This window comes from Anolis sagrei, chromosome 5, assembly GCF_037176765.1.
Source record: "Anolis sagrei isolate rAnoSag1 chromosome 5, rAnoSag1.mat, whole genome shotgun sequence".
In the NCBI taxonomy this organism is placed as follows: domain Eukaryota; kingdom Metazoa; phylum Chordata; class Lepidosauria; order Squamata; family Dactyloidae; genus Anolis; species Anolis sagrei.
This window is the reverse complement of record NC_090025.1, coordinates 155,456,445-155,481,578: the sequence shown is the minus strand read 5'-3', so window position 1 is coordinate 155,481,578 and position 25,134 is coordinate 155,456,445. Positions and strand designations below refer to the sequence as shown.

The 25,134-nt window shown below is 41.8% G+C and overlaps 1 protein-coding gene across 1 annotated transcript in view; it reads left to right on the top strand.

The window, feature by feature from the left end:
* The first annotated feature begins 1,097 nt into the window (after positions 1 to 1,097).
* The window catches only part of CCDC38 (coiled-coil domain containing 38), a 36,629-nt gene continuing 12,592 nt past the window's right edge, over positions 1,098 to 25,134 (top strand). Inside the window, exons 1-11 of the mRNA XM_060777292.2 lie at positions 1,098 to 1,206; positions 2,615 to 2,696; positions 4,228 to 4,316; positions 6,800 to 6,968; positions 8,713 to 8,780; positions 10,818 to 10,981; positions 13,028 to 13,108; positions 14,639 to 14,853; positions 17,687 to 17,818; positions 18,514 to 18,598; positions 18,951 to 19,014. Coding sequence (XP_060633275.2) covers positions 2,642 to 2,696; positions 4,228 to 4,316; positions 6,800 to 6,968; positions 8,713 to 8,780; positions 10,818 to 10,981; positions 13,028 to 13,108; positions 14,639 to 14,853; positions 17,687 to 17,818; positions 18,514 to 18,598; positions 18,951 to 19,014 — 1,122 coding nt within the window. The 5' untranslated portion in view covers positions 1,098 to 1,206; positions 2,615 to 2,641. The remainder of the gene's footprint in view (positions 1,207 to 2,614; positions 2,697 to 4,227; positions 4,317 to 6,799; positions 6,969 to 8,712; positions 8,781 to 10,817; positions 10,982 to 13,027; positions 13,109 to 14,638; positions 14,854 to 17,686; positions 17,819 to 18,513; positions 18,599 to 18,950; positions 19,015 to 25,134) is intronic.

Genomic DNA, 25,134 nt, shown 5'->3' with positions numbered 1-25,134 from the left:
AAGGATAAAGGAAAGAGAAGGAAGGAAATACAAAATGGAAGGAAGGAAGGGAGAAAGAGAAGTATGGAAGGAAGGCAAGGATAAAGGAAAGAGAGAAGGAATAAAATACAAAAGGGAAGGAAGGAGTGGAAAGAGGGAGGAATGAAGAAAAGATGAAAGGGTGGAAGGGAAAGATAGAAAAGGTAAAGAGGAAGGAAAGAGAGAAGAAAAGACAAAAGGGATGGAAGGAAGGAGGAAAGGGTGAAAGGGGAGGAAGGAGAAAGAAGGAGGGAGGGAAGGAAGGAAGAAAGAAAGTGAGAAAGAAGGGATGTGTGAGAGAGGAGGACCTGAGAAAAGAGCCCAAGGGGCCACATCCGCCCCTCGGACCTGGGTTTACCCATAACTGTCCTAAGACATGTGTAGCCATTGACCAATTTTGAAAAAGAAGCCTGTGTGTTGGTGCTCACTTTCCTCTGTAAACTACACCAGTGACTCCCAAACATCCACCCTCTAGTTATTTTGAACTTCAATTCCACAACGCCCCAGTCACTTTGTCCAATGGTGAGGCCCAAAACACCTGGAGGACCAGCACAGATCTACACTATAGAATGAATGCCGTTTGGCACCACTTATAAACTTCCAGGACTGTGCTATGGAATTCCTGGAGTTGTTTGGGAGGCACTTTGGTAGAGAAGGCTCAAGACCTTGTTAAACTACAATTCCTCTGCATCCATGCCATTGAGCCAAGTTAGTTCAAGTGATGTCAAACTACATGAAGATGCACTCCCAGATAAGTGGAAATCTGTGGCTTGCTCTTATCCTGGGCATAGCAACCACTCCTGTGGCATTAATGGTTCTCTAGAAGGGGGATTTTCAGTATTTTCTGCATGTCATGGAAGCTACATGTATCAAAATGCCTTCTTCTATACAAGCATTAATACTCTCCAGCTCAGGCCTGGGCAAACTTGGGCCTGCCAGGTGTTTTGGATTTCAACTCCTACTATTCCTCAGGCCCCTTTATTTTCCCTCTCAGCCATGGCTTTCCTCTGTGAAATATGTAGGCAGAAGCCCAGCCCCGGGAGATACGTACTTTGCATATAAAGTGAACTTTCTGTATTTGTATTTTATGTATTCTAGGTACTGCTTCTTTATGCAGAAATATTGAAGTCCTTCTCCAGCTGCTCTGAATGTGGATTGTTTTGCTACTCATTCCCATAAACAAATCTTGTAAGTGATGAACTGCATTATTCTGAGATCCAAAACAAATTATCTTTGATACTGTAAAACCATTCCAGTATAAAATAATGGCAATTGCTCAGTTGTGGGTTTTGCTTTGCTCCCCTAAGACCATAAATAAACTTTTAAAAATTCACAAGTATGAGTACAAAACAGCAGCCAAATTGGAAAATACGTTCTGAGTTTAAAACCAAAGATGATTACTGATTTAAAGCCAGGATAACAACATTCCTGTTTTGTTTACCCTATGGAATTAAGATGTCTGCAAAGAATAATACTTCCTTAAACCAGCACTGAAGCAATGCAGGACCTTGGGCAAAGCATACTCTCTCAGACTCAAAGGAGGGCAATGACAAGCTCCCTCTAAGACAAGAAAACCAATTACCATATATACTCAAGTATCAGCTGACTCAAATATAAGCCGAGGCACCTAATCTTACCACAAAAAAACGGGAAAACATATTGACTCGAGTATAAGCCGAGGGTGGGAAATGCAGCAGCTACTTATAAATTTCAAAACAAAAATAGATATCAATAAAATTACACTCATTGAAGCATCAGACTGCAAAGACTCTGGCACAAGCCAGTAAAGGTGGTCCCAGTGGTGACTGGCACACTGGGTGCAGTGCCTAAAGACCTTGGCCTGCACTTAAACACAATCAGCGCTGACAAAATTACCACCTGCCAGCTGCAGAAGGCCACCTTACTGGGATCTGCACGCATTATTCGCTGATACATCACACAGTCCTAAGCACTTGGGAAGTGTCCGACCTGTGATCCAATACAACAGCCAACAGAGTGATCTTGTCTGCTGTGCACTCATCTTGTTGTGTTTCAAATAATAACAATAATAATAATAATAATAATAATAATAATAATAATAGAGATAATAATACATCACACAGTCCTAGACGTTTGGGAAGTGTTCGACTTGTGATTTTTTGATACGAAATCCAGAGTAAAATAATAAATAATCTTGACTTGAGTATAAGCCGAGGGGGACTTTTCTTCATCCTAAAAAAGGAGTGAAAAACTCGATTTATATTCAAGTATATACAGTAAGTCAGAGTCATCTTGAAAGCACATAACAACAAAACCTGGTGCAGATGTCACCAAATGTTATTTTCTGTTGACATTCAGCCAATCAGTGACAACTATAGTACAGAGAGAAAGAAACCTGGAAATCTTTTTTCCTGGTCCAAAATGTCTTTTTGCAAATATTAAAGCGTTAAATGCTGTAGGGTCTTGTGCTGCTCATTAATGTCACAGTGTTATTATGTAACACTACGATACCAAAACACACCTTGGATCATGCTGCATGTTGATTGCTGAAATTGTTAAAAATGAAACATGATTTTAATTTCTTTTGTTGTCTTGTTTCTTTTCCTGTTTGACTTAGATCCAAGGAGCTTTTTCGCAGATTGCAATGGCAGCAACAATTATATCACTTACACCATGTCTAGGAACTGGCTCTAGTCTCGGTAACAAAAATTAAAATTAATCACATGGCATTAGCAACGGGACCATGAAATGCTATGGTCCTGCCAAATATGGATGTGGGGGTGGGGTGCTGCTTTGGAAGAGTGTTTAGAAGCTAGTTCAAAGAACTGCAGCCAGCGCGTTAATAGGTTACTAAGCCCTGTTGAAACAGCTGCATTGGCTGCCAGCTTCTTTTCCGGGCATAGTTCAAAGTGCTGGCTGTGACCTGCGCAGCCCTACATGGCTTGGGTCCAGACTATACGGCACACTATATCTCCCTGTATGAATCTGCTAGGGCTTTTGAGATATCAGGCAAAGTCCTTTTCTCAGTCCTACCAACATCACAAGCACTGGGTTTCTGTAAGTTTCAACAACACATCACAAACATTGTTAGTGTGGACACGAAAGAGGGCTTTCTTGGTGGCTTCCCCTCAAATCTTGAATGTCTTTCCAAGGCCAGAATGGCCTCTCCTTGTTGTCCTTTCATCATCTGGCAAACAAATCCCTTTTAAACAGAAAGTTTTTTTTAAATGGGTGCAGTGTTGTTTTAAATTGAACTGCTTTCATTAGCTTTTAATCTTTTTATAACATTTTATTATTTTAAGTCTGAATTTTTTTTATAACATGATTAATTTTATTCTATTTTAATGCCGACTTTTTGTATATTTTTAGCTGTATTGAATTTTTAAATTGTGAACTGTTTTGAGTCCCAATTTTGAGAGAAAGGCAGGTTGTAAACAATAACAATATTAGAGTCAGGTTTGGAATAGTGGATTTTGTGTTTTTCTGAATATGGATTGAATCCAACACTGGTGAAATGTGCAAGTATGAAAAGAGTCTAATTTATCATGGGGCCAGAGACTTTTCTACCTCTCCCGGCATCTGGAGCAGGAATGACCAGATGTTTTGGACTGTATCTTTCTAATCCATGGACGTTGTTCATGTTGGCTGGGTTTCACAGGAACCCAAAACACCAATGTGAAGAGTAATACAATCTGTAGTTTTCATAAGTAGCTTGACTTTAGGTGAGATGTTTTTGTGGAGTAGATAGGAGTAAAAGGTTATCATGAACATTTTCTTGAGCTTTATTATACCTTCAAGACAATACTCTTTGTTTGCCTTATGTCACTTTGAGATCTGGAGTACAGTGGGTTAAACCCTTGTGCCAGCAGGACTGCTGAACAAAAGATTGACGGTTTGAATCCGGGGAGCAGGGTGAGCTCCCATCTGTCCGCTCCAGCTTCTCATGCGGGGACATGCTAGAAGCCTCCCACAGGATAGTAAAATATCTAGGTGTCTCCTGAGAAAAATCCTTGCAGAAAGCCAATTCTCTCACACAAGAAGTAACTTGCAATTTCTCAAGTTGCTCCTGACAGACACACACACACACACACACACAAACCCAAAACTTTGAGATTTGCATTGTTATTATGGATAGTAACTATTGTAGAAAAAACAAAACTGCTTTTGTTTTAGTTGACTATTCTTACATGGTTTGGGAAAATAACATTATTTATCTTTCCTAATCTGTAGAGGCAACTGGCAAACCAAGAAGCCCCTTCAGATGCGCAGACAATGAAATCTATCTTTATAGAAATATAGAATGTGTCGAGAAAGAGAAGGTATGTCTTTCCAGAGTTCAGAGATAACACATTGTGCAGTAATGTGTCCTTTGGTAATAAGATACCATGACTTATGGGATGGGAACAACACTCATCTTGGCAACAAGAAGAGGGAAATCTCTATTTATTCATTAAGAGGATGGCTATCTCCTTTGAGATTCTTTATAGTTCTTCTTAAATAAAACCAAGTCTGGCTATCCTATCTTTTATTTAAGCAAAAGTGGTGTGACTAAGGCCCCTTCCCTTCTATATTATCCTAAATCCCAGGATTTGGTCCCAGATTCTGCTTTAAACTGGATTACATAAATCTCCACTGCCAGATAATCTGGGGTAAGATGATAATCTAGGATCAGATCCTGGGATATAGGGGCAGTGTGGAAGGGGCCTAAGACTGGATCTACACTGCCATATAATCCAGATTATTTGTTTTGAACTGGATTATATGAGTCTACACTGCCATATAATCCAGTTCAAAGATGATAATCTGGATTTTATATGGCACTGTAGCCAGGATTTCGATTCGGGGGGGGGGGGGGGCTGAGTTTGTTTCAGGGGGGGCTGAGTCTGAGTGAAAGAGGGAGAGGGTCTACCCTAGCAAACCTTTTGTATCGTTACCCCAGTACCCCCATGCAGATGGGATATATTGAGCATGGTGATCAGATCATGATATGAATAAACATAACAGTTTAAATAATGCACCAGTAAGGCCTTTTTGCGAACCACCATGAGAATTTCGGGGGGGGGGCTGAAGCCCCTCAAGCCCCCCCCCCCCCCCCCCCCCCGCCGGCTACATGCCTGACAGGGCCTAACAGCGTGGAAAGTAATGAATGGGAGTGACTACAGCAGAGTCTCAATTAAGCAACAGAAGTGAGAATTAGTAGATGCTCTGGCTTCTTGTTGCATGGGAACTACTGTTATTAGCTTCTTGTTGCATGGGAACTACTATTAAAAATAAGTCTAACCAATGCTATACCCTGTACTATACCATACTGCAAACTCTGTATTGATTTGATGCTAATATTTAAGTGCAGTAGTTAAAAGCAAATCAATACAATTAAAGACAAATTTTACATAAGACCACCCTATTGGGATCTGCATGCATTATTTGCCGATACACTTGGGAAGTGTCTGGCATGTGATCCAATACAACAACCAACATAGTGATCTTGTTTGCTGTGTACTAATCTTGTTGTGTTTCAAATAATAATAACAACAACTTAATTTATAACCCGTCCTCTCTTCCCAAAGGTAGAACATAGTTTTACCGTATTATAAAATTTATTTTAATTCAATTTTTATTGCAAATATTATTTCTTCAGTGTTTTTTGACACTCGCTTGAGAATTAAATTTGCTTGAGTTCATTCCAGTTACTGTATCTGCTAGGATGGACATAGGATTATCATGGCAGTGTAGAAGGGACCATAGAGGAGCTTTGCAAATAGAGGTTTTTAGCAATGAAGAATGACTGAAGTCGGGTGGCCCATGGAACGCATATGGGCTGCCAAACCCTAAAATGTCTCTGTGGCCAACAAAATTATGCAAATCTCCCATCCCTCTCCTTCCATCTCCCTCATTTCAGTCCAATCTTAAACTCTCACCCCCTTTTTGCAAATGCTGACATCCACTCCTTCCATTTCCTTGACTCCAGTCCACGCTTTAACAAAACTATTCCATAGATGACCAAATTGTTTTTGAAGATTTTTTTAAATGTAAAAGACATTCCTCTGTGCAAGAAGTTCCAGATATCTGGATGTGGCCACCTGGTTCTGCCATAGTTGCCCACCACTACCTCAAAGGTAATATATTTTACTCAAGAATAGTACATAGCAGTAATTGTTGTCATGGCAAGAAATATTTATTTTTCTATTTATTTCCTAAATTTTGTACCCCACTCTTCTCACCCCCAAGGGGGGTCTCAGGGCAGACTCACAAAAGCATCATAGGATGCTGACATCATAAAAACAATCAACAATCAGCAATACATTAAAATATTAAAAACAGTAATCAAACAATTGATTGAAAACACACCTGTTAAAATCAGAATCCAAAATCCAGAGTCCAAGCTCCAATCCTGGGTCAATTCGTTGTCTTAAAAATTCTTTTACTTGCTGTTATTACTGGTCGAACGCTTGGTCCCATAGCCAGGTCTTAAGTTTCCTTCTGAAAGACAGGAAGGAGGTGGCCAATCTGATGTCCCTGGGGAGGGAGTTCTCCAGATGGGGGGGCACTGCAGAGAAGGTCCTGTCCCTCGTCCCCACCAGTCACGTTTGCAATGGTGGTGGGATTGAGAGCAGGGCCTCTCCAGATGATCTTAAATTTCGTGATGGTTTCTAATAACATTCCAGGTTCTGTGAGTTTCTCATTGCAGAGAAGCTACGATTCATATCTACTATATAAATGTTCTATCATGGGCAACTGCTGTATGTTTGTTTCTTGTGTATCTTCTCCAAATCTAGATTGTGAAAATGAGTTTTGATTTCAGTTTAGGCAACTTCAACAGGACCTGAAGGTGTTTCAAAAGACCACTGTTGCATCAAGAGCTCGGACGCTAAAGTCTTTTAAAAAGTTAGAACAAGCCATTGAAAGAGAGTCAGAAGATGATATAGAAGAGGACTCTCCTGCTGTGAGCTGGGCTCTTGCTTTTGCGAAATGTGAGCAAAAAGGGTTACAAAAACATAACTTTGGATGACTTAGTGCTCACCAGTCATTTATTTTGATGTCTATAATTCCCAATCATCTATTCATAAGTTTGGTATATATATGCTGGCTGTGTTAAATTTAAAAGAAGGCATGTGACTTGTGATAATACATTATCTTTTTCTATTTATTTATTTAATGTGTCAGAAGCGAATTGAGGGTACTTTTATAATGTATTTAAAAACACAAACAAATTTATACTAAATGTCCTTTGACCAGAAGCTGGCCACTTCAAGTGCTTCTGGTGTCGCTGTAAGGAGATCCTCATTCTACATGTGGCAAGGCATAGACTGCCTTGTAGTAAGTGGTCTGTGGTTTCCTCTTCTCCATACTCGCATGTCTTGAATTCCACTTTGTAGCCCCATTTCTTAAGGTTAACTCTGCACCTCCTGGTGCCAGAGCGCAGTCTGTTCAGCGTCTTACAAGTCGCAAAGTCTTCTGTGTGTCCAGGAGGGAGATTCTCATCTGGTATCAGCCATGGATTGAGGTTCTGGGTTTTAACCTGCCACTTTTGGACTCTTGCTTGCTGAGGTGTTCCTGCGAATATCTCTGAGGAACTTAGAAAGTTATTTCTTGATTTAAGATGTTGGCATACTGGCTGATATCCAAACAGAGGATGGATCAGAGATGTCACTGCCTTGGTTCTCTCATTCAGATTCTCTTTCTGATTCTAGCTGTAATGAGAAGCATTTAATTATTAAACATTTCAAGATTCAAAAGTCATGAAGAAGTTACTTTTTTCAGTGGACACATAGAATTTCCCATTTGATTTGCTGTGGCCATACTGGTTGGGGGACTCTGGGATTTTTTAAAAAAGCAATTCATCTGAGTGCAGATGAACCATGATTTTCACCAACCCTAATCATGATCTGATATCTGACAAACCATGTTTGAGCACAGCTTATTTATTACTGTTCACTGGGCATTTAGTGGCTCTTTTTATAAAAACGTTTCTGAGATAGGATAACATGGTTTAACATGTCTAATAAACAATAAATTGTTAATAGAACAAAATATAGTTTGTAAACCTGCTTCACACTTGGTTTCTGAATCTGATTATGGTTGATTTCCAAGTGTTGGTTGACAATCAACTAGGCGTCACCATTTATAGTTTGTTATTATTGTATTAAAACTCACAAATAAAGAAAATGTACAGTCAAGTAATTTCTAGAAAAGAATAATTTGAAAGACTTGTCCATATTTGGCTATTTGCACAACTCCTTGAATACACAAAGTGCAGTGCATGTTCTATAAATAACCATTTACAATATGCCAGTGGTTCCCAACCTGTGGTCTGTGGACCACCAGTGGTCTGCAAGAACTAAAACATGGTCCACGGCTTTACCATTACTACATCATTGCAATGAGAGCAACTGGTCTTGCGAAACCCTCTTATAATGCCAAGGCTTATTAAATATGGTTTTCTGTGGGTGAGCAGATGGTGATTATCGGGTGGTATATGTTCTGTATCAGAAACTAGAGCTGATGTGATCTATCCAATGCAATTTTCTGAATCGGTACTCCAAATAACCAAACCAAATCTAAAGTTGACCAAAAACTGATTTGTAGCCCTTTTGGTACTAATGTTGGAGAGTGGTCCCTGGTCAATTGGTCCCTGGTCAAAAAAAGTTGAGAACCACGGCAATATGTAAAGATATAAGGGGGAGAAATCTAATAACAGTGTTTTTCTTCTCCAAGCCTGTCAAAGTGATACGCAGTCCATAACAGATTACATCAATGAGCAGAAGGAACTGTTTTTGCTGGAGGTAAATGCTTTCATTTTTGTAGTTAAAGAGTGAGTGTAAATCAAAACAAAAGACATCTAAGCCTCATGAAGCAACATAGACTAGATCAGTGGTTCTCAACCTGGGGTCCCCAGATGTTTTTGGCCTTCAATTCCCAGAAACCCTAACAGCTAATAAACTGGCTGGGATTTCTGGGAGTTGTAGGCCAAAAACATCTGGGGACCCCAGGTTGAGAACCACTGGACTAGATTATTCAACACTTATCCAATCTTTACAGAGAAATTTCATTTTGAGAGGTGGGCTGGGAGGCCTAAATTGCTCTTCAATAAAAATGCTCATTTTTTGTATATTGTGTGACATGCATAGATTATATGGCATAGCTTCATCTTTATAAGATGAATCAATTTAATGTATCCCATATGCTGCACATGTGCTTTTTGACAACCAGTAGAAAAACTGGTTCTAGTTATGATGTGTGCATGAGACCTACAATATGATATAAATAGTGGGTACTGGAGAAGAATCAAAGAGGCATTTCTTTAAGTCTGAGCTTTCCCTCCTTCCCTCCAAATGATGGGGTGGCAAGCTACATATTTAGAACTTTAAATTTGATCTGGAAACTTATGGCCAGCCAGAGCAACTGATGGTAGAATTTAATTTTATAGTTGCCATCAGTAGCTGAGTGGCTACATTTTCTATCAGCTTCAACTTCTGGATAATCATCCCTGGCATCCCCACAGCTCTTACCATGAGAAAGTTCTTCCTAACATTTAGGTAGAATCTTTTTTCCTGCAATTTGAATCCATTGCTCTGTATCTGACGACTTCATCATATGGGTGCCTGAAAGTGTCTTAGGATGCTTTTGCAACACAGCGAATCTATGGAGCCCCATGCTGGACATTACATAATGCAGGCTCACTTCTGATGGGGCTCCATCAACCAACTGTGTTGCAAGCATCCTACAATGCTTCACTCAGAATACAGGAGGCTTCCTATGTTCTGTTGGTATCAACGCAGGGGGAAGTTGTAGGCTGTGACACTTCCCCTTGCGCATTCTAGTAGTCCAGTTTGATAGTAAGCTAACTGAGACTTGCTTTTACTGCTCCTAAGTGGGGTTACAGCTGGCATACAAACTGAACACTATGAAAAGCAGTTTTGGGACACATCACCAGGCCACAGGGAGCCGAAGAGCACCCCAGACATTGACCTTATTCCTTCACAGAGATTGCAACCCAACTCAGAACCAGATTACTGTTTAGCTCTGCCACCTTCCCAGTCTACAGAACTCTTTGCCTTGACTAGATCAAGCTTCAGATTGCTCTCCCTCATCAATGGATGGTAAAACTGTAGCATTTAAGAAAATAGGATTTTAGCTGACTGCATTTAGGTTACAATGGTGTTTATTGAAAAGTAACTGTAACCTCAAAAATTGTTATAGCCCAATTATGGTTCTCAAGGTGCTATATAAAAAGAGAAGGAAAACAAGAAAACAAGTCAGGAGAGCAGGCCATATTAACCATTTATGTTTCATTAAAAGCTCATAGAACTGAATCATCTACATGTTAAAAATCATTTAGCCAAAAAGAATACAAATAAGCTTGATTTGCCACATAGGTCCCATCTACACTGCCATATAATACAGTCAGTGTAGACCAGGCATTGGCAAAGTTCGGCCCTCCAGGTGTTTTGGACTGCAACTCCCACAATTCCTAATATCTTCAGGCCCCTTCCTTTTCCCCCTCAGCTGCTTAAACTAAAGGGGAAAGGACCTGAGGCTGTTAGAAATTGTGGGAGTTGAAGTCCAAAACACTTGGAGGGCCGAACTTTGCCCATGCCTGGTGTAGACTCATATCATGTAATCTAACTGCATTGAACTGCATGATATGAATCTACATTGACTATATAATGGAGTTTCAAACTGTATTACATGGTACTGTAGATGGGGGTCATACTCTCACTTTATATTCAGCTTGTTGAAATAACAGTCAGTTTCACAAAATATTGAATCTTAAATTACTTTTGTAGAATACATTTTGTAATTTTCTCTCTCAATTGCAGTATGCAGTTAAAACAAAGCAACGTGCTATATCAAAGATGGAGGAAATGGCAGCAATGGAGGAGAGAAAGGCCAAAAACGCCGAAACGAAACTAGAAGATGATACACTGGCATTTGAGGAGTTTCTCAAGGAAAACGATAAAAGTTCTGTAGATGCCCTTAAAATGTGAGGGACTTTGTTACAATGTCTATTATTAACAGTGGAACAGATTGGCATTTTGTTGCTCTTCTCACACCCACAAATTTATCCTTTCCATCTTCCCCTCCAAAAATATCTAAAAACGGCGCAAGGAATCATGCCACTGAGAGGACCATGTATATGTGTATCTCTCACTACCCTCTTATTATGCCTTTGACGTGCAGTGAAATATATAGAGGTATAGCCATATAATTGTTGCTTTGACGGTTTAATAAACGAAATGTTGTCACAGAATTCCCATGAGTGAGAAAGCAAAGCTTTCCAGCTCATTGGGGATATATAGTAGTTACAAAACCCTCTTCATAGCTTCGTGCTCAACCCTGAAAGGTGTGCAATATTTCTGGAGGTTGAAACATAGAGTTAGGTCAGGTTCACATGCAGAGATATAGGGTAAATCTTCATATACATATCCCCCTTATAGCAGCCCTTACATCAACAACCCCAAGAGAGACAAAAAATGATGACTTCAGCAGTTTATTAAGAAATGCATGTACAAAGGGGAAAAGGGTATTTTCCAAAAGAGCATCAGAGTAGGAAATACAAAATAACAGTGGTCCGTTTACAAAATAGCAGCAGTCAAAAAATGGGAAAGTCTATGAAGTCAAGAGAATCAAAAATCACAGGCATAAATCCATTGGCATGAAAACAGGAACTTTTTCCAAGGACAACCCTTCCAGGAATATAGGCAAACACAAGAAACTTGAATCATGAACTTGAGAGCTGAGACAGGAACCCAAACCTTATGGCAGCGTTTTCTCCTCTGAGACACCAAGTAAACACCACTTAATTTAAGCCCAAGCCTGACCAAGATGCCATGACATCATAAGGAATGCACCTGGGCTTCAAGGATTTCTCACGGAGTCTCTCAGAACCCTTAATTAATCTATCTTTCACTCCTTCCATCCCAAAGACCTAATTTGACTTTGGGGAAAACTCCCCATTGGCTGAAGGCCGTTTCCCAAGAGAAATGGACCTTTCACCGGTTTCCCTTTCCCCTGTTGCTAAGGAATAAACATTGGAATCCAAAACATCCTCGGCCTCATCTTCATCTGCCTGCAATTCTCTCCCATCTAATACCTGCATTTCTCCCTGATCATATACAGACTCCTCATTTTGAAACCCATTATCCCCCTCATCCTCTGAGAAATTCCCAGTCACTTGCTGAGCCACAACAAAAGTGATGATATATAGATTCTCTATTTTAAAAGTTGTTGGGCTTTAACCCTTCAAGTTCTACAGACTGAACTTTGCACTCAACTGCTTCTTGCTTTTCTGTAAAAATCTGAGAGCAGGAGAGTTTACTTAGTGGTGTGCCAATTATTTAATGAGCAATGTATTTTGATCCTCCAAAGATTAATTGTGTTAACACATTACAGCAGAGCTTTCCAAACTGTGTGTCACAACACCTGAATGTGTCAGCTGTAGTGTGTAGGTGTGTCGCACAAACGTAACAACAACTCTGAGTCTATGTGAAATAAGCTATAAATAATATATATTTGAAAATATAAATGAAAGCTTTTCATTAGGTATGTTGTGTACATTTCATTATCAAAACTTATGTTTGCGTCCGTATGTCTTATAAACCCCTTATAAGACATAGAGACACAAACATATGTTGTAGTAATGAAATTAACCTCTGGTTTGCTAGTAAAACTGAATTACTGTGTCGCGAAATGCCGTATGTCTAAAAAGGTGTCACCAACATGAAATGTTTATACAGCTCTACTTTATGAACATTTCTGGGCTTTTTTCTGACTGTAAATTTCGGAGTTTGTATGTTATAGCAATAGCGTGATCTAAGTAGTTTATCATTGTCAGCATATCAGTTCATTGACATAATTATAATACCCAAATATTATGGTGTTGAACAGAAACTGATCATATATGTCAGTTGAGGATAAAATCCTCATATGCTTTGTTTTCAATTGACTTAAGAGGAAAAAACTTAGTTAGGTTAAGATTTGCCTGTACATACATACTGTACATAGTTGATAAAATCCATATTATTTTTAGGGCAAGCCAGGAAGCAAAAGCGAAAAATGAAGTGATGACAGAAGTCAGGTTAGCAATGAATGAAGTGTTCTCTCTTAAAAGGTGAGCTCTTTGTTTTATTTCTTGGCAAAGCATTGTTTGTTTATAAGAAATGAGGAAATTTCTCTTTTAATGTTGATAGTTTTACTTATGATTTAAAAGAAGTGCTTGAGAAGCAGCATCTACAATTCTTTCAATGGGTATAACTCAGCAATATTTTGAAAAATATTAAACTTTTGCAAAAATATAAATATATGGAAAGTCAGCATAAGATTAAATGTCAAATTCAGTCAAAGTCAGTTAATGAAAAAATGTATTGGTTCATTATTAGTTATTCTGTTGGGGAGGAAGCCATACAGAAACCTGCAGTTACACCAAACCTGTTTGTTTACTAAATCACACCTTGTGTGAGGCAGATGCTTGGGTATCTTTAAATTTAACACCAATTTAAGATATGATAACTAAAAACCCCATTTTAAATTGTTTAGTGCTTTCTATGTTTAGCATTAGAGTTCACATGACAATATAAAACAAACATGACTCTGGAATCATTGGGTTGCTGTGAGTTTTCTGGGTAGTATGGCCATATTCCAGAAGCATTCTCTCCTGACGTTTCACCTACATCTATGGCAGGCATTCTCAGAGGTTGAGGGTTGAGGATGCCTGCCATAGATGTGGTTGGAACATCAGGAGAGAATGCTTCTGGAACATGGCCTTACAGCCCAGAAAACTCACAGTAACCTAAACATTACTCTGTAATTAAACATTTTTGACTCATTAACTTTTCCATTACAGTAACTCCAATTTATTTGCCTTACATCACATAGCGATGCTACTTCAATAACATATTAGTACTTGTATTGTCGAAGGCTTTCATGGCTGGAATCACTAGGTTCTTGTGGGTTTTTTCGGGCTATAGAGCCATGTTCTAGAGGCATTTCTCCTGACGTTTCGCCTGCATCTATGGCAAGCATCCTCAGAGGTGTGAGGTCTGTTGGAATTAGGACAATGGGTTTATATATCTGTGGAATGGCTGGGGTGGGGCAAGGAGCTCTTCCCTGCTGCAGTTAGGTGTGAATGTTTAGCTGATCACCTTCATTAGCATTTGAAGGCCTGCCTGAGCCTGGGAAAATCTGTTGCTGGGAGGTGTTAATCTGTGCCTGGTTTTTTCCTCTCTGTTGTTTAGCCGTTATAATTTTAGAGTTTTTTAATACTGGTAGACAGATTTTGTTCATTTTCATGGTCTATTCCTTTCTGTTGAAATTGTCCACATGCTTGTGGATTTCAATGGCTTCTCTGTGTAGTCTGACATGGTGGTTGTTGGTGTGGTCCAGCATTTCTGTGTTCTCAAATAATATGCTTATCTTTAACCTTCACTACAACATCAGTCGATGAGCTACTGATGACGCGCACTGCTCATTTGCTTCTGCTGGCTTCTTGCTACACGGCAGTGATACCAACTTCCTCCACAAAAATTCCCTGCGAGAGCTATGTGCCTTGTCACCTTATTTTCCAGATAACCCAAGTAGTATGCTTTGTGTCCCTGTATTAGTACTTGTTGGAATCTCAGTTTTCGTCTTTTGATGTCTGCAGTGAAATTACAAATACTGAAGACCTCCTGAGACTTTATTTATCCTATGAAGCTTTTTTACTGAGCATTTCTCCTAAAGAGTGGCAAGACCAGCAGATGGCAAAGAAGAAGAAGAAGAGAGACAGGAAAAGCTTGCTTTCAAAATCTTTTATGTCGGTGCCCAGTCGTGATAAAACCAGACTAGTATCAACCTCATTTTTATTACATCACAGAATACGTAAGCACGAACTTTTCAAAACTATATTCTGGGAATTTAAACCATGTGAACCTATGTGGTTGCGGTATATTCAGTTGCACCCCACCCCACCCCTGATTCTCCCAGAGCAAGAATCTGAAAGAATGGTGAAAATCAAAACTATACTATATAGTAACAGCCATATGACTTCTATGAACTATAATATCTCTTGCCTTACATTGCTGTAAATAATTCTTTTTTCTCCCACTACTCAATCCACTAGGGCTCCCAAAGTGATGCATAATATATAAAAGCATTAATTAGAAACAGATTTTTAAAGCGCATTTTAAAAAGAAGTACTGTAAGTGAACATTCTTTGAAAACAGATCGAAACAATACCAAAAGCCAATACTAAGATGGGTTTAAAAACCCAAAAACCATGCAGAACTGTGCAATTTTGGTTACCTGCTTAAGGGAAGCTCAGAAACTATAGAACCAGCCTATCTTTGACTGGGAAGGAGTGCCACAATTGTGGTGCTGCTACAAACAGAGACAATCTTGACTTCAACAGTTCTGGCCCAGTTTACCTGTCCAAATGGATCTCCCTCTATGAGCCAGTTAGGAGGTTAAGATCTTCTGGGGAGGCCCTGCTCTCAGTCCCACCTTTTTGCAGGCACGGTTGGTGGGGACAAGGGACAGGGCCTTCTCACTGGTGATCCCTCATCTATGGAGCTCCCTCCCTAGTGAAATTAGATCAGCACTCTCCCTCCTGCCCTTCAGGAAGGAGCTAAACATGTGGATGTGGGACCAAGTGTTCACTTAGTAATCTACTATTGCAATAATTGAACATGGAATAGGGCAATGATAATCTGGAATGGCCGCAGACTATGATATTGGATTGTGTAATTTTAAATAAGTGGTTTTTAATGTTTGATATGTTTTTAATGATTGTTTTAATGTATATGTTTATTTTATTGGTGTGTGTTCTTATGGCTTTGAATCGCTGTCTATATATGTGAGCCACTCTGAGTCCCCTACAGGGTGAAAAGGTATTTATTTATGGTAAATAAACAAATAAATAAATTCAAGGGGCTGGCCTTGAAGATGTTTGGAAGATTTAGCTAGTGCAAAATGAAACAACTGGGTTGTTGGAGAGTATATGTCACTGATTTTGAATCAGATGCACTTACGACCAGTTTGTGGTTCTGTCAGCTGTGGGTGCATCTGTACCATTGAATTAGTTTATGTAGTTTGATTCCACCATGGTTCAATGCGGTGGAATCATGGGAATTGTCACTTACCAGCCCTATTTGCCAGAGAAGGCTAATGGCTTTAATAATAATAATAATAATAATAATAATAATAATAATAATAATAATAACTTTTGTAACCTGCCTCCATCTCCCCGAAGGGACTCAAGGCAGCTTACATATAGAACAAAGTGCCTAAAACAACGCATAAAATAAACACACAGAATGATACTGAACTAAAACCAATAGCATATAAAATAATAATTTTAAATCAGAACAGCGCCCAATAACTCATGGTGAGAACTGTCATAAAACAGTTATGTAAACAAGAACAAGAAAATGGGATGGTGCAAGATTGTAGCTAATGAACAAGAGTATGGGACAAAAGTGCAATGCTCTGTCATAAATTGCAGGCCATTGGGGCTAGACATTCTCAAAGGCTTTTCCAAACATCCATGTCTTCAATTCCCTCCTGAAGGAGGACAGTGTGGGGGCCTGCCTAACCTCTCTGTGGAGGGCGTTCCAAAACTGGGGGGCCACTACCAAGAAGGCCCTCTCCCTCTCCCTCATCCCCACCAACCACACTTGTAATGGTGGCGGGACTGTGAGGAGGGCCTCCCCAACATCTTAAGCTCATACAGTTACATAGGTGGATATGGTCATGAAGATAGCCCTTGTAAAACTTCCATTTCCCCCATAGAATTGAACCATGGCAGTTAAAGTGGTGTCAAACTGTATTAATTCTACAATAGAGATGCACCCTATGACCCTGCCTTCTCCTATGAACAGTCTGGCGTAAATTTTAGACTCATAATGGAAGTCCTGTTGGGTGTCCCACCACTTTGTAGGGCTAGGTTGGTGGCTACATACAGCAGGGTTTTCTCTGTGTTTACAAGTATGTGATGCTGTGTTGTTTGAACTCGAGAGCAGTACGTGTGAAAAAGATCTTGGAGTCCTCGTGGACAACAAGTTAAACATGAGCCAACAATGTGATGTGGCAGCAAAAAAAGCCAATGGGATCTTGGCCTGCATCAATAGGAGCATAGTGTCTAGATCTAAGGAAGTGATGCTACCCTTCTATTCTGCTTTGGTTAGACCACATCTGGAATATTGTGTCCAATTCTGGGCACCACAATTCAAGAGAGATATTGACAAGCTGGAATGTGTCCAGAGGAGGGGGACTAAAATGATCAAGGGTCTAGAGAACAAGCCCTATGAGGAGCGGCTTAGGGAACTGGGCATGTTTAGCCTGAAGAAGAGAAGGCTGAGAGGAGATATGATAGCCATGTACAAATATGTGAGAGGAAGCCACAGGGAGGAGGGAGCAGGCTTGTTTTCTGCTTCCTTGGAGACTAGGAACAATGGCTTCAAACTACAAGAGAGGAGATTCCACCTGAACATTAGGAAGAACTTCCTGACTGTGAGAGCCGTTCAGCAGTGGAACTCTCTACCCCGGAGTGTGGTGGAGGCTCCTTCATTGGAAGCTTATAAGCAAAGGCTGGATGGCCATTTGTCGGGGGTGATTTGAATGCAATGTTCCTGCTTCTTGGCAGGGGGTTGGACTGGATGGCCCAGGAGGTCTCTTCCAACTCTTTGATTCTATGATTCTATGATTCTATCTTTAGACAAATGGGCACATGCCAGAGGGCAACCACAGACCAAAGGGCTGCCACCTGGCAAGAAGTTGGCAGCTGGGAGATCCGCCTCTTTACTTGTTCCTCGTGAGGAAGAGAAGAAGAAAAGTACACAGGGGACAGGTAGGGGAGAGCCCCCAAGTGGTGGAAGGGCTACTCCAGAGGTTCGTGCAGAAACTTGCAGTGACATCTATGATGTGTCTGTGTGTGTTTTGTGCCTGAATATTAACTAACTCCCTGCCAGTATGTATGCCAGTTATGTTCCTTCCCTGTAATGTGAATACTTTGAACAGTTATGTTCCTTTCTTGTAATGTGAATACTTTGTTGACCACCCTGGAGCAGCCAAGGACAGATTTGCTCCATTTTCTACCTAGCAACCTTCAAAACACTTTAGACAATGCATAAGTGGCCTCCTGTGCTCAGATGTTATAGGTTTTTACCTTCTTCAACAGAAGAATCTTATATCAAAAAACTGTTCTTGAAATCCCATCCTTCAAAAGTACTTTGCTATGTTGTGATGCTGTTCCAAAAATGTTACCCCCAGCCCCCAGCTAGTCACAAACACCTTTTTGTGTGTTTGTTTGGTTTTTTCTATTGACATCAAAGTAAAAAATGTTCAGCTTGCTGATTTTAATAGTGCATGAAAGATGCCACTAGGCAAAATTGCTTTCTTGGCACAGCACCATTCATAATTGCACTCCCAATGCAATTATGTTATATTTAATTCTACTGAATTGGAAAAATAAGATACTATAGCTCCACAAATATATAATAGAGATCTAATAAATCTCTTGTTATGTGTTGTCAATGTTCAAAGGAGGTGATTACCGCTTTTTTAGAAAGTCATCAAGATCAGTGAGCATTAGATCATCCCTTGGAGGCAAAAGTAATCAAGTATCAAGGTAAAGTAATAACACTTTGAAAGTTTCTTACTATTCAAGTTTCATACATTGAGAAACATAGATGTTATATTTTGCAATAATGTGTGCTTGTAATATATACCAGCAGCATTTATGTTCAACTAACTTATGGAAGACAAAAAAATCACTGCAGCTTTTAGAAAGAAAAGTAAGCTATATCCAGTCCTTCAATTTCTTGTCTTCAGAGGTTTATTTCTGTAGTGCCTTCTTGCCAAAGTCATAGCCATCACAAAGGGGCTTATATTTTCCATCTTAGTATTAGGCAATGAGCTAACAAGCCGACAGATATAAACACAAAGTTAAATTAATGTTTCCTTTTTAACAACTGTCAAAGTGAAAGAAGTGGATCCCTGTCTTCAGAAGACGAGTTTTCCTTGGATGATATACCAAGCGATGAGGTAAGGATTTCCTATTTCATAAATGCAGTACTCATGTCATACAAAAATAAGGGCCTTCTTGCTTTTAATTTCAATTGTGTACTATCATCAGAACCTCTGGACCAAATCTTTTGCTATGATGCTGCAGTTGTTGGACCCTGATGTTTACAGAGCTCAATTTTTGATATACACAACTTTCACTTTCTGAATCTATTTCCTTCTCCCATTTAATGAATTCGGGGGGGGGGGGGGGGGAATCTCCCCATCACATCTGGAAAGAATTTGTGTGGATCACAGTCCTTAGATCATCTTAATTATCTTCATTTTTGCCATACTAATCCAATGTCCTGCAAACTGGTGAAATCACCAGTTGTAGATTCTTAAAAATGGCCACAAACTGATCATAGCATAAAGACCACGTGCCTTTTAATAAATGTGGTGACTCCATGAATTTTCGGTTGTACCATAAAGGTGAATACTGGCTCCTGTTTTAATGGAGAAATGAACCCTTGGCCTAATTCACAACAGGTTTCAAACTAGTACGATTTTGATAAATTAGGATTTAATTTGTGATAAGGAACCTATAGTGTTTAAAATATGTAGAACCCAAGCATCATCTGTCAATAGCTTAAGGACCAGTGTAGGAGGTCTTCAGCTAGGATGAATATTCCAGAATACTCCAATACAAACAGTATTAAGTCTACCAGGAATTTATAAGGATTCAGAAAAACCTAAGAATAAAGCATTTAAATTAAAATACATACAGGGACACAAAGCATACTACTTGGGTTTTCTGGAAAATAAGGTGACAAGGCACATAGCTCTCGCAGGGAATTTTTGTGGAGGAAGTTGGTATCACTGCCGTGTAGCAAGAAGCCAGCAGAAGCAAATGAGCAGTGCGCGTCATCAGTAGCTCATAGACTGATGTTGTAGTGAAGGCTAAAGATAAGCATCCTCATTCTGTTTCCCTCCAAGTGTGAAGTTCGCACTGTAATACGCTACCTAAATGCTAAGGGCATGAACACTGCTGCGATGCATTGCAAAATCGTTTCAGCTTATGGAGAGGATGTAATGTCAAGACAGCATGTGACAAAATGGGTACGAAATATATTGTGAGACCATGAAGAAACTTCGCAGAATCATCCAAAACAAACGTCGTGAGATGCTGATGGCAGGAGTCTGTCTCCTACATGACAATGTGCACCCGCACACCACTCATGCAGCCCAAGAGTTGTTGACTTCATTTGGTTGTTTTAAGCCACCCCTCTCACAGTCCCAATCTCACACCCAGTGACTATAATCTGTTCACGAAACTGAAGGAACACCTTGGTGAAAAAACGCTTTTCTGAGGACAATGACGAGAAGAAAACTGAAGTGACGAACTGGCTGAAAAAGGCAGAAACTTCTATGACACAGGCATCAAAAACCCGTCGCACAGATGACAAAATATATTGAACTGAATGGTGATTATGTGGAAAAATAATGTAATGCCGATGCTATAATTCAAGTTTTATTAAAATATATTAATTTTTTGTATTTTTTAAAATCTTGTAACCTTACTTTCCAGATAATAATAATTATTATTATTATTATTAACTTTATTTGTACCCCGCTAGCATCTCCCGAAGGACTCGATGCGGCTTACACAGGCCGAAGCCTCAAAACAACAATACAATAGAGAGCATAACATCACAATAGCAAGCAAATCAGCAATAAACAAAATAGCATAACACCACAATAGCTAAGCAAATCAAACAATAAGCAAAATAACAACAATAGCAGTACATCAAGACATTATTAAAACTGGTTCGGCCGGCGCACTGGGGTACAAGGGTTAAAAGTGCTGAAATGGCAGGAGGCACGTGGGATTAAAAGTGCAGTGTGCAGCGACAATTAGTAATGCTAAGGTGCTACTAGGACTTGGGGTGGGGATTCCTAGTCTGAGAAGGCACAACGGAACAGCCAAGTTTTTAAATTCCTTCTGAAAACGGCTAGAGTAGGGGCCTGTCTGAGATCTTTTGGGAGGGCGTTCCAAAGTCGGGGGGGCGCCACAGAAAAGGCCCTGTCTCGTGTCCCCACCAAGCGCGCTTGCGACGTGGGTGGGATCACGAGCAGGGCCTCTCCAGATGACCGAAGCGAGCGTGTGGGTTCGTAGATGGTGATGCGGTCACGCAGGTAGGGTGGTCCCAAACCGTTTAGGGCTTTGTAGGTAAGCACCTGCACCTTGAATTGGGCTCGGAAAATAAATGGCAGCCAGTGGAGCTCCTTGAACAGAGGGGTAGACCTCTCTTGATAATGAGCCCCGGTTAGCATCCTGGCTGCTGCCCGCTGGACCAATTGAAGTTTCCGAGCCGTCTTCAAGGGCAGCCCCACGTAGAGCGCATTGCAGTAATCCATTCTAGAGGTGACCAAGGCATGGACCACCCCGGCCAGATCAGCCTTCACGAGGTATGGTCGCAGTTGGCGCGCAAGTCTCAGTTGCGCAAAGGCCCTCCCGGATACCGCCGACACCTGAGCCTCAAGTGTAAGCGAAGAATCCAAGAGGACGCCCAAACTGCGGACCTGTGGCTTTAGGGGGAGTGTAACCCCGTCCAACACAGGTGACCACCCTATACCCCGATCCGGTTTACGATCGACCAGGAGGACCTCTGTCTTGTCGGGATTGATCTTCAGCTTGTTCTTCCTCATCCAGATCGACACAGCGGCCAGGCACTCGTCTAGCACCTGAGAAGCCTCCTTGGAATTAGGTGGAAAAGAGTAGTAGAGTTGTGCGTCATCCGCGTAGAGATGGCACCCAACTCCAAAACTCCGGATGACCTCTCCCAGCCGTTTCATGTAGATGTTAAAAAGCATGGGAGACAGAATAGAGCCTTGCGGGACCCCACAGGTCAAAGGCCAGGGGTCCGAGCAGGCGTCTCCCAGCTTCACCATCTGAGTTCGTCCCTCCAGGAAGGACTGGAGCCACGACAAAACCGTGCCCCCAAGGCCCATCCCGGAGAGACGACCCAGAAGGATACCATGATCGATGGTATCGAAAGCCGCTGAGATGTCCAAGAGAACCAGCAGGGTCACACTCCCCCTGTCCAGCTCTCTGCGGAGGTCATCCACCAAGGCGACCAAGGCTGTCTCGGTGCCATGACCAGGCCTGAAACCAGACTGTGACTGATCTAGGTAGTTGGTGTCGTCTAGGAAACCCTGGAGCTGAGAGGCGACCACCCTCTCCAGCACCTTACCCAAAAAGGGGAGGTTGGAGATCGGCCTGTAATTATTCAGCACCGTGGAGTCAAGGGAAGCTTTTTTGATAAGTGGGCGAACCACGGCCTGCTTCAAATTAGATGGAAAAATTCCTTGCTCCAACGATGCATTGATAATCGGTACAAACCAGTCAAGCAACCCCCCTCTGGCTGATTTAATGAGCCAAGATGGGCATGGGTCCAGAGATGAGGTGGTCGCTCTCACAGCCCCAATAATCTCCTCCACGGTTTCAGGAAGAACAAGCCTAAAAGAATCCCACAAAATTGGACAAGCAGGTGCCTCCGTCACCTCTCCTGGCACTGCGATGGAATTGGAGTCGAGCTCGAGACGTATCTGGGCGACTTTATCTGCAAAATGGTGCGCGAAATCGCGACACCGAGCTGCGGGGTCGTCAGGGACCTCCTCCACCACAGGTGGGTGGAGGAGTTCTCCCACGACCCGAAACAGCTCCGATGATCTATTTGCTGCAGATGCTATACGAGCGGTCGTGAATGACTTCCTGGCCACCCGTATGGCCACGGAGTATGCCTTAAGAGAGGCTCTAGCCCGTGTTCGATCAGACACATCTCGAGATTTCCTCCATTTGCGCTCTAGCCCCCTTCTCGTATGCTTCATCACAGCCAGCTCCTCGGTGAACCAAGGGGATGGCCTGTCACGACGCAACGAGATGGGGCGTTCGGGTGCGATCATATCTAACGCCCTGGCCATCTCCCCGTTATAGAGAGTTACCAAGGCGTCGATGGAATCGCCAGGCTCCAAGGCAGGAAGAACCCTAAGATTCCTCAGGAATCCGTCCGGATCCATCAGTCTCCTAGGGCGGACCATCTTAATTTGTCCTCCACCCCTGCGGAGGTTTAGGGTCGCAGTAAGTCTAAATGTGATCAGATGATGGTCAGACCATGACACTGGAAGGATGTTTTGATCTTCCACTCTGATCAATTCGTCGTCCGCCACAAAGACAAGGTCGAGAGTGTGCCCAGCTTGATGCGTGGGGCCGGATATTATCTGTGACAGTCCTATGGCCGTCATGGTGGCCATAAAGTCCTGAGCTGCGCCAGATAAGGTGGTCTCGGCATGAATGTTAAAGTCTCCCAGCACCACCAGGCGCTGGTAGACCAAGGCCGAATTAGAGACCACCTCTGCTAACTCAGACAGGGAAGCTGCTGGATCTCGGGGTGGGCGATACACCAGCAGGAACCCCACACTGTCACGGCTCCCCACCTTCAAGTGGACGCACTCAAACCCAGAAGCTTGCGGGACAACGCATCTGGTCACAGCGATGGATTGCCGGAAGACCACTGCGACCCCTCCTCCCCGCCCCCCTTGTCTGGCCTGTTGATGCACTCCAAAACCTGGAGGGCACAGCTGGGAAAGGTTTACACCCCCCACCTCGTCCAACCAGGTCTCGGTAATGCATGCCAGATCCGCCCTCTCATCCAGGATCAAGTCCTGGATGGCCGCGGTCTTACCATTAACGGATCTGGCATTAATCAACAGGACCTTGAGACCAAGGGGGCTGCCAAGGAGCCTACCACTACCCACCTTTTCCAGGGTCGCAAAGACTCTGTTGCGCTTCTCCCTGGAATGTTTGTGATCCGCTAATCTCCTTCCCCACACAACTCGGATAGCACCCCCTTTCTCTGGAACCTTCCCCCCCCCCCCCCCGCCCGACCAGAATCTAGTCAGCTCTCAGGGGAGGAAGTTGGGCTGGGGAATAATCTCCCTTGGGCATTTGGTAGGGATGACTCTGATGTTGAGGTGGATAGAGAGGTATCAAGGGAGCTAAGTGGGCTGAATAAAGGGAGCGTTCTCGAGCGGAGAAGTGTGACTGGCTGAGTGGAGGCGACCGGGGCAGATGGGGTCTCAAAATTATACGAACCAGGAGGGGGGGCCGTAACTGGTGAGCTAGTTGTGGAGTTCGCCTGGGGACCAGGTGGAGTGTGGTGGAACAAAGCCCCAGGATCAAACAAGGGGCGAATGTGAGGGTCCACAACTACCCTCCTAATAGTGATGCCCCATTTCTTTAGGCCAGGTTGTTTAGCCATTAGCTCACCAAGCCAAGTGCTGTCTTCAGGTGAAATTTGAAGACGGGTGGAGCGGTCAGAAGATTGGTAATCCCTCCACAACCACACTATGGCTTTTAGTCTTATATCCTGTGATCTTTTGCCTAGGATTTGGGCCAAGGAATTACAGATAACTCTCATAGTTCTCCCACTATATCTTTTATTAGTCTTCATGGACCTACTGAGGCATTTAGCTGCTTAAGAATTTTTTCTTCAAAGATAAACAGATGTTCTCTATCACCACTGAAAACATCATTGCCTCCTACCCAGTTAAAATGCAAACAAAATCCCATAGGTAGTATGATGGGATCTGCTTTATCAAGTAAAACACTATTGTCTTTTAGCAAACATAATTGTTTTTTTAAATACATCAGATATAAATAAACAAAGGAACTCATATTCCAATTCAAACGTTCATTTATTTGCTAATTATAGAGATTGATTTTAAAATTCAGTATTAGCATCCATCTGATACTTAGCACAGCCACTTTTCAGATTGTGCAAACATGATGGTTTTAGTTGCTTTTGAAGAAAGGCAAGAGGTAAATCAGACTGCTGCTTATATGTTAGCTAATCTTTCCCAGAGCAAATCCCCTAAAATATAAATGGGAAGGAAGTACTTACAGTGAAACCTCTATTTAAGAGCATGCTACCTTAAGAGCATTGTGAATTAAGAGCTGTTGCTTGGCCTGAGTTTTGCTTTGACATAAGAGCAGCGTTTTGCATTAAGAGCTAGCACCAGAGGGAGCGCCAGCACTAGAGGGAGTGCTAGCGTGAGAGTACAGGGCTTTAGGACTTCAAGAGAGCCACCTCCATGCCTCGT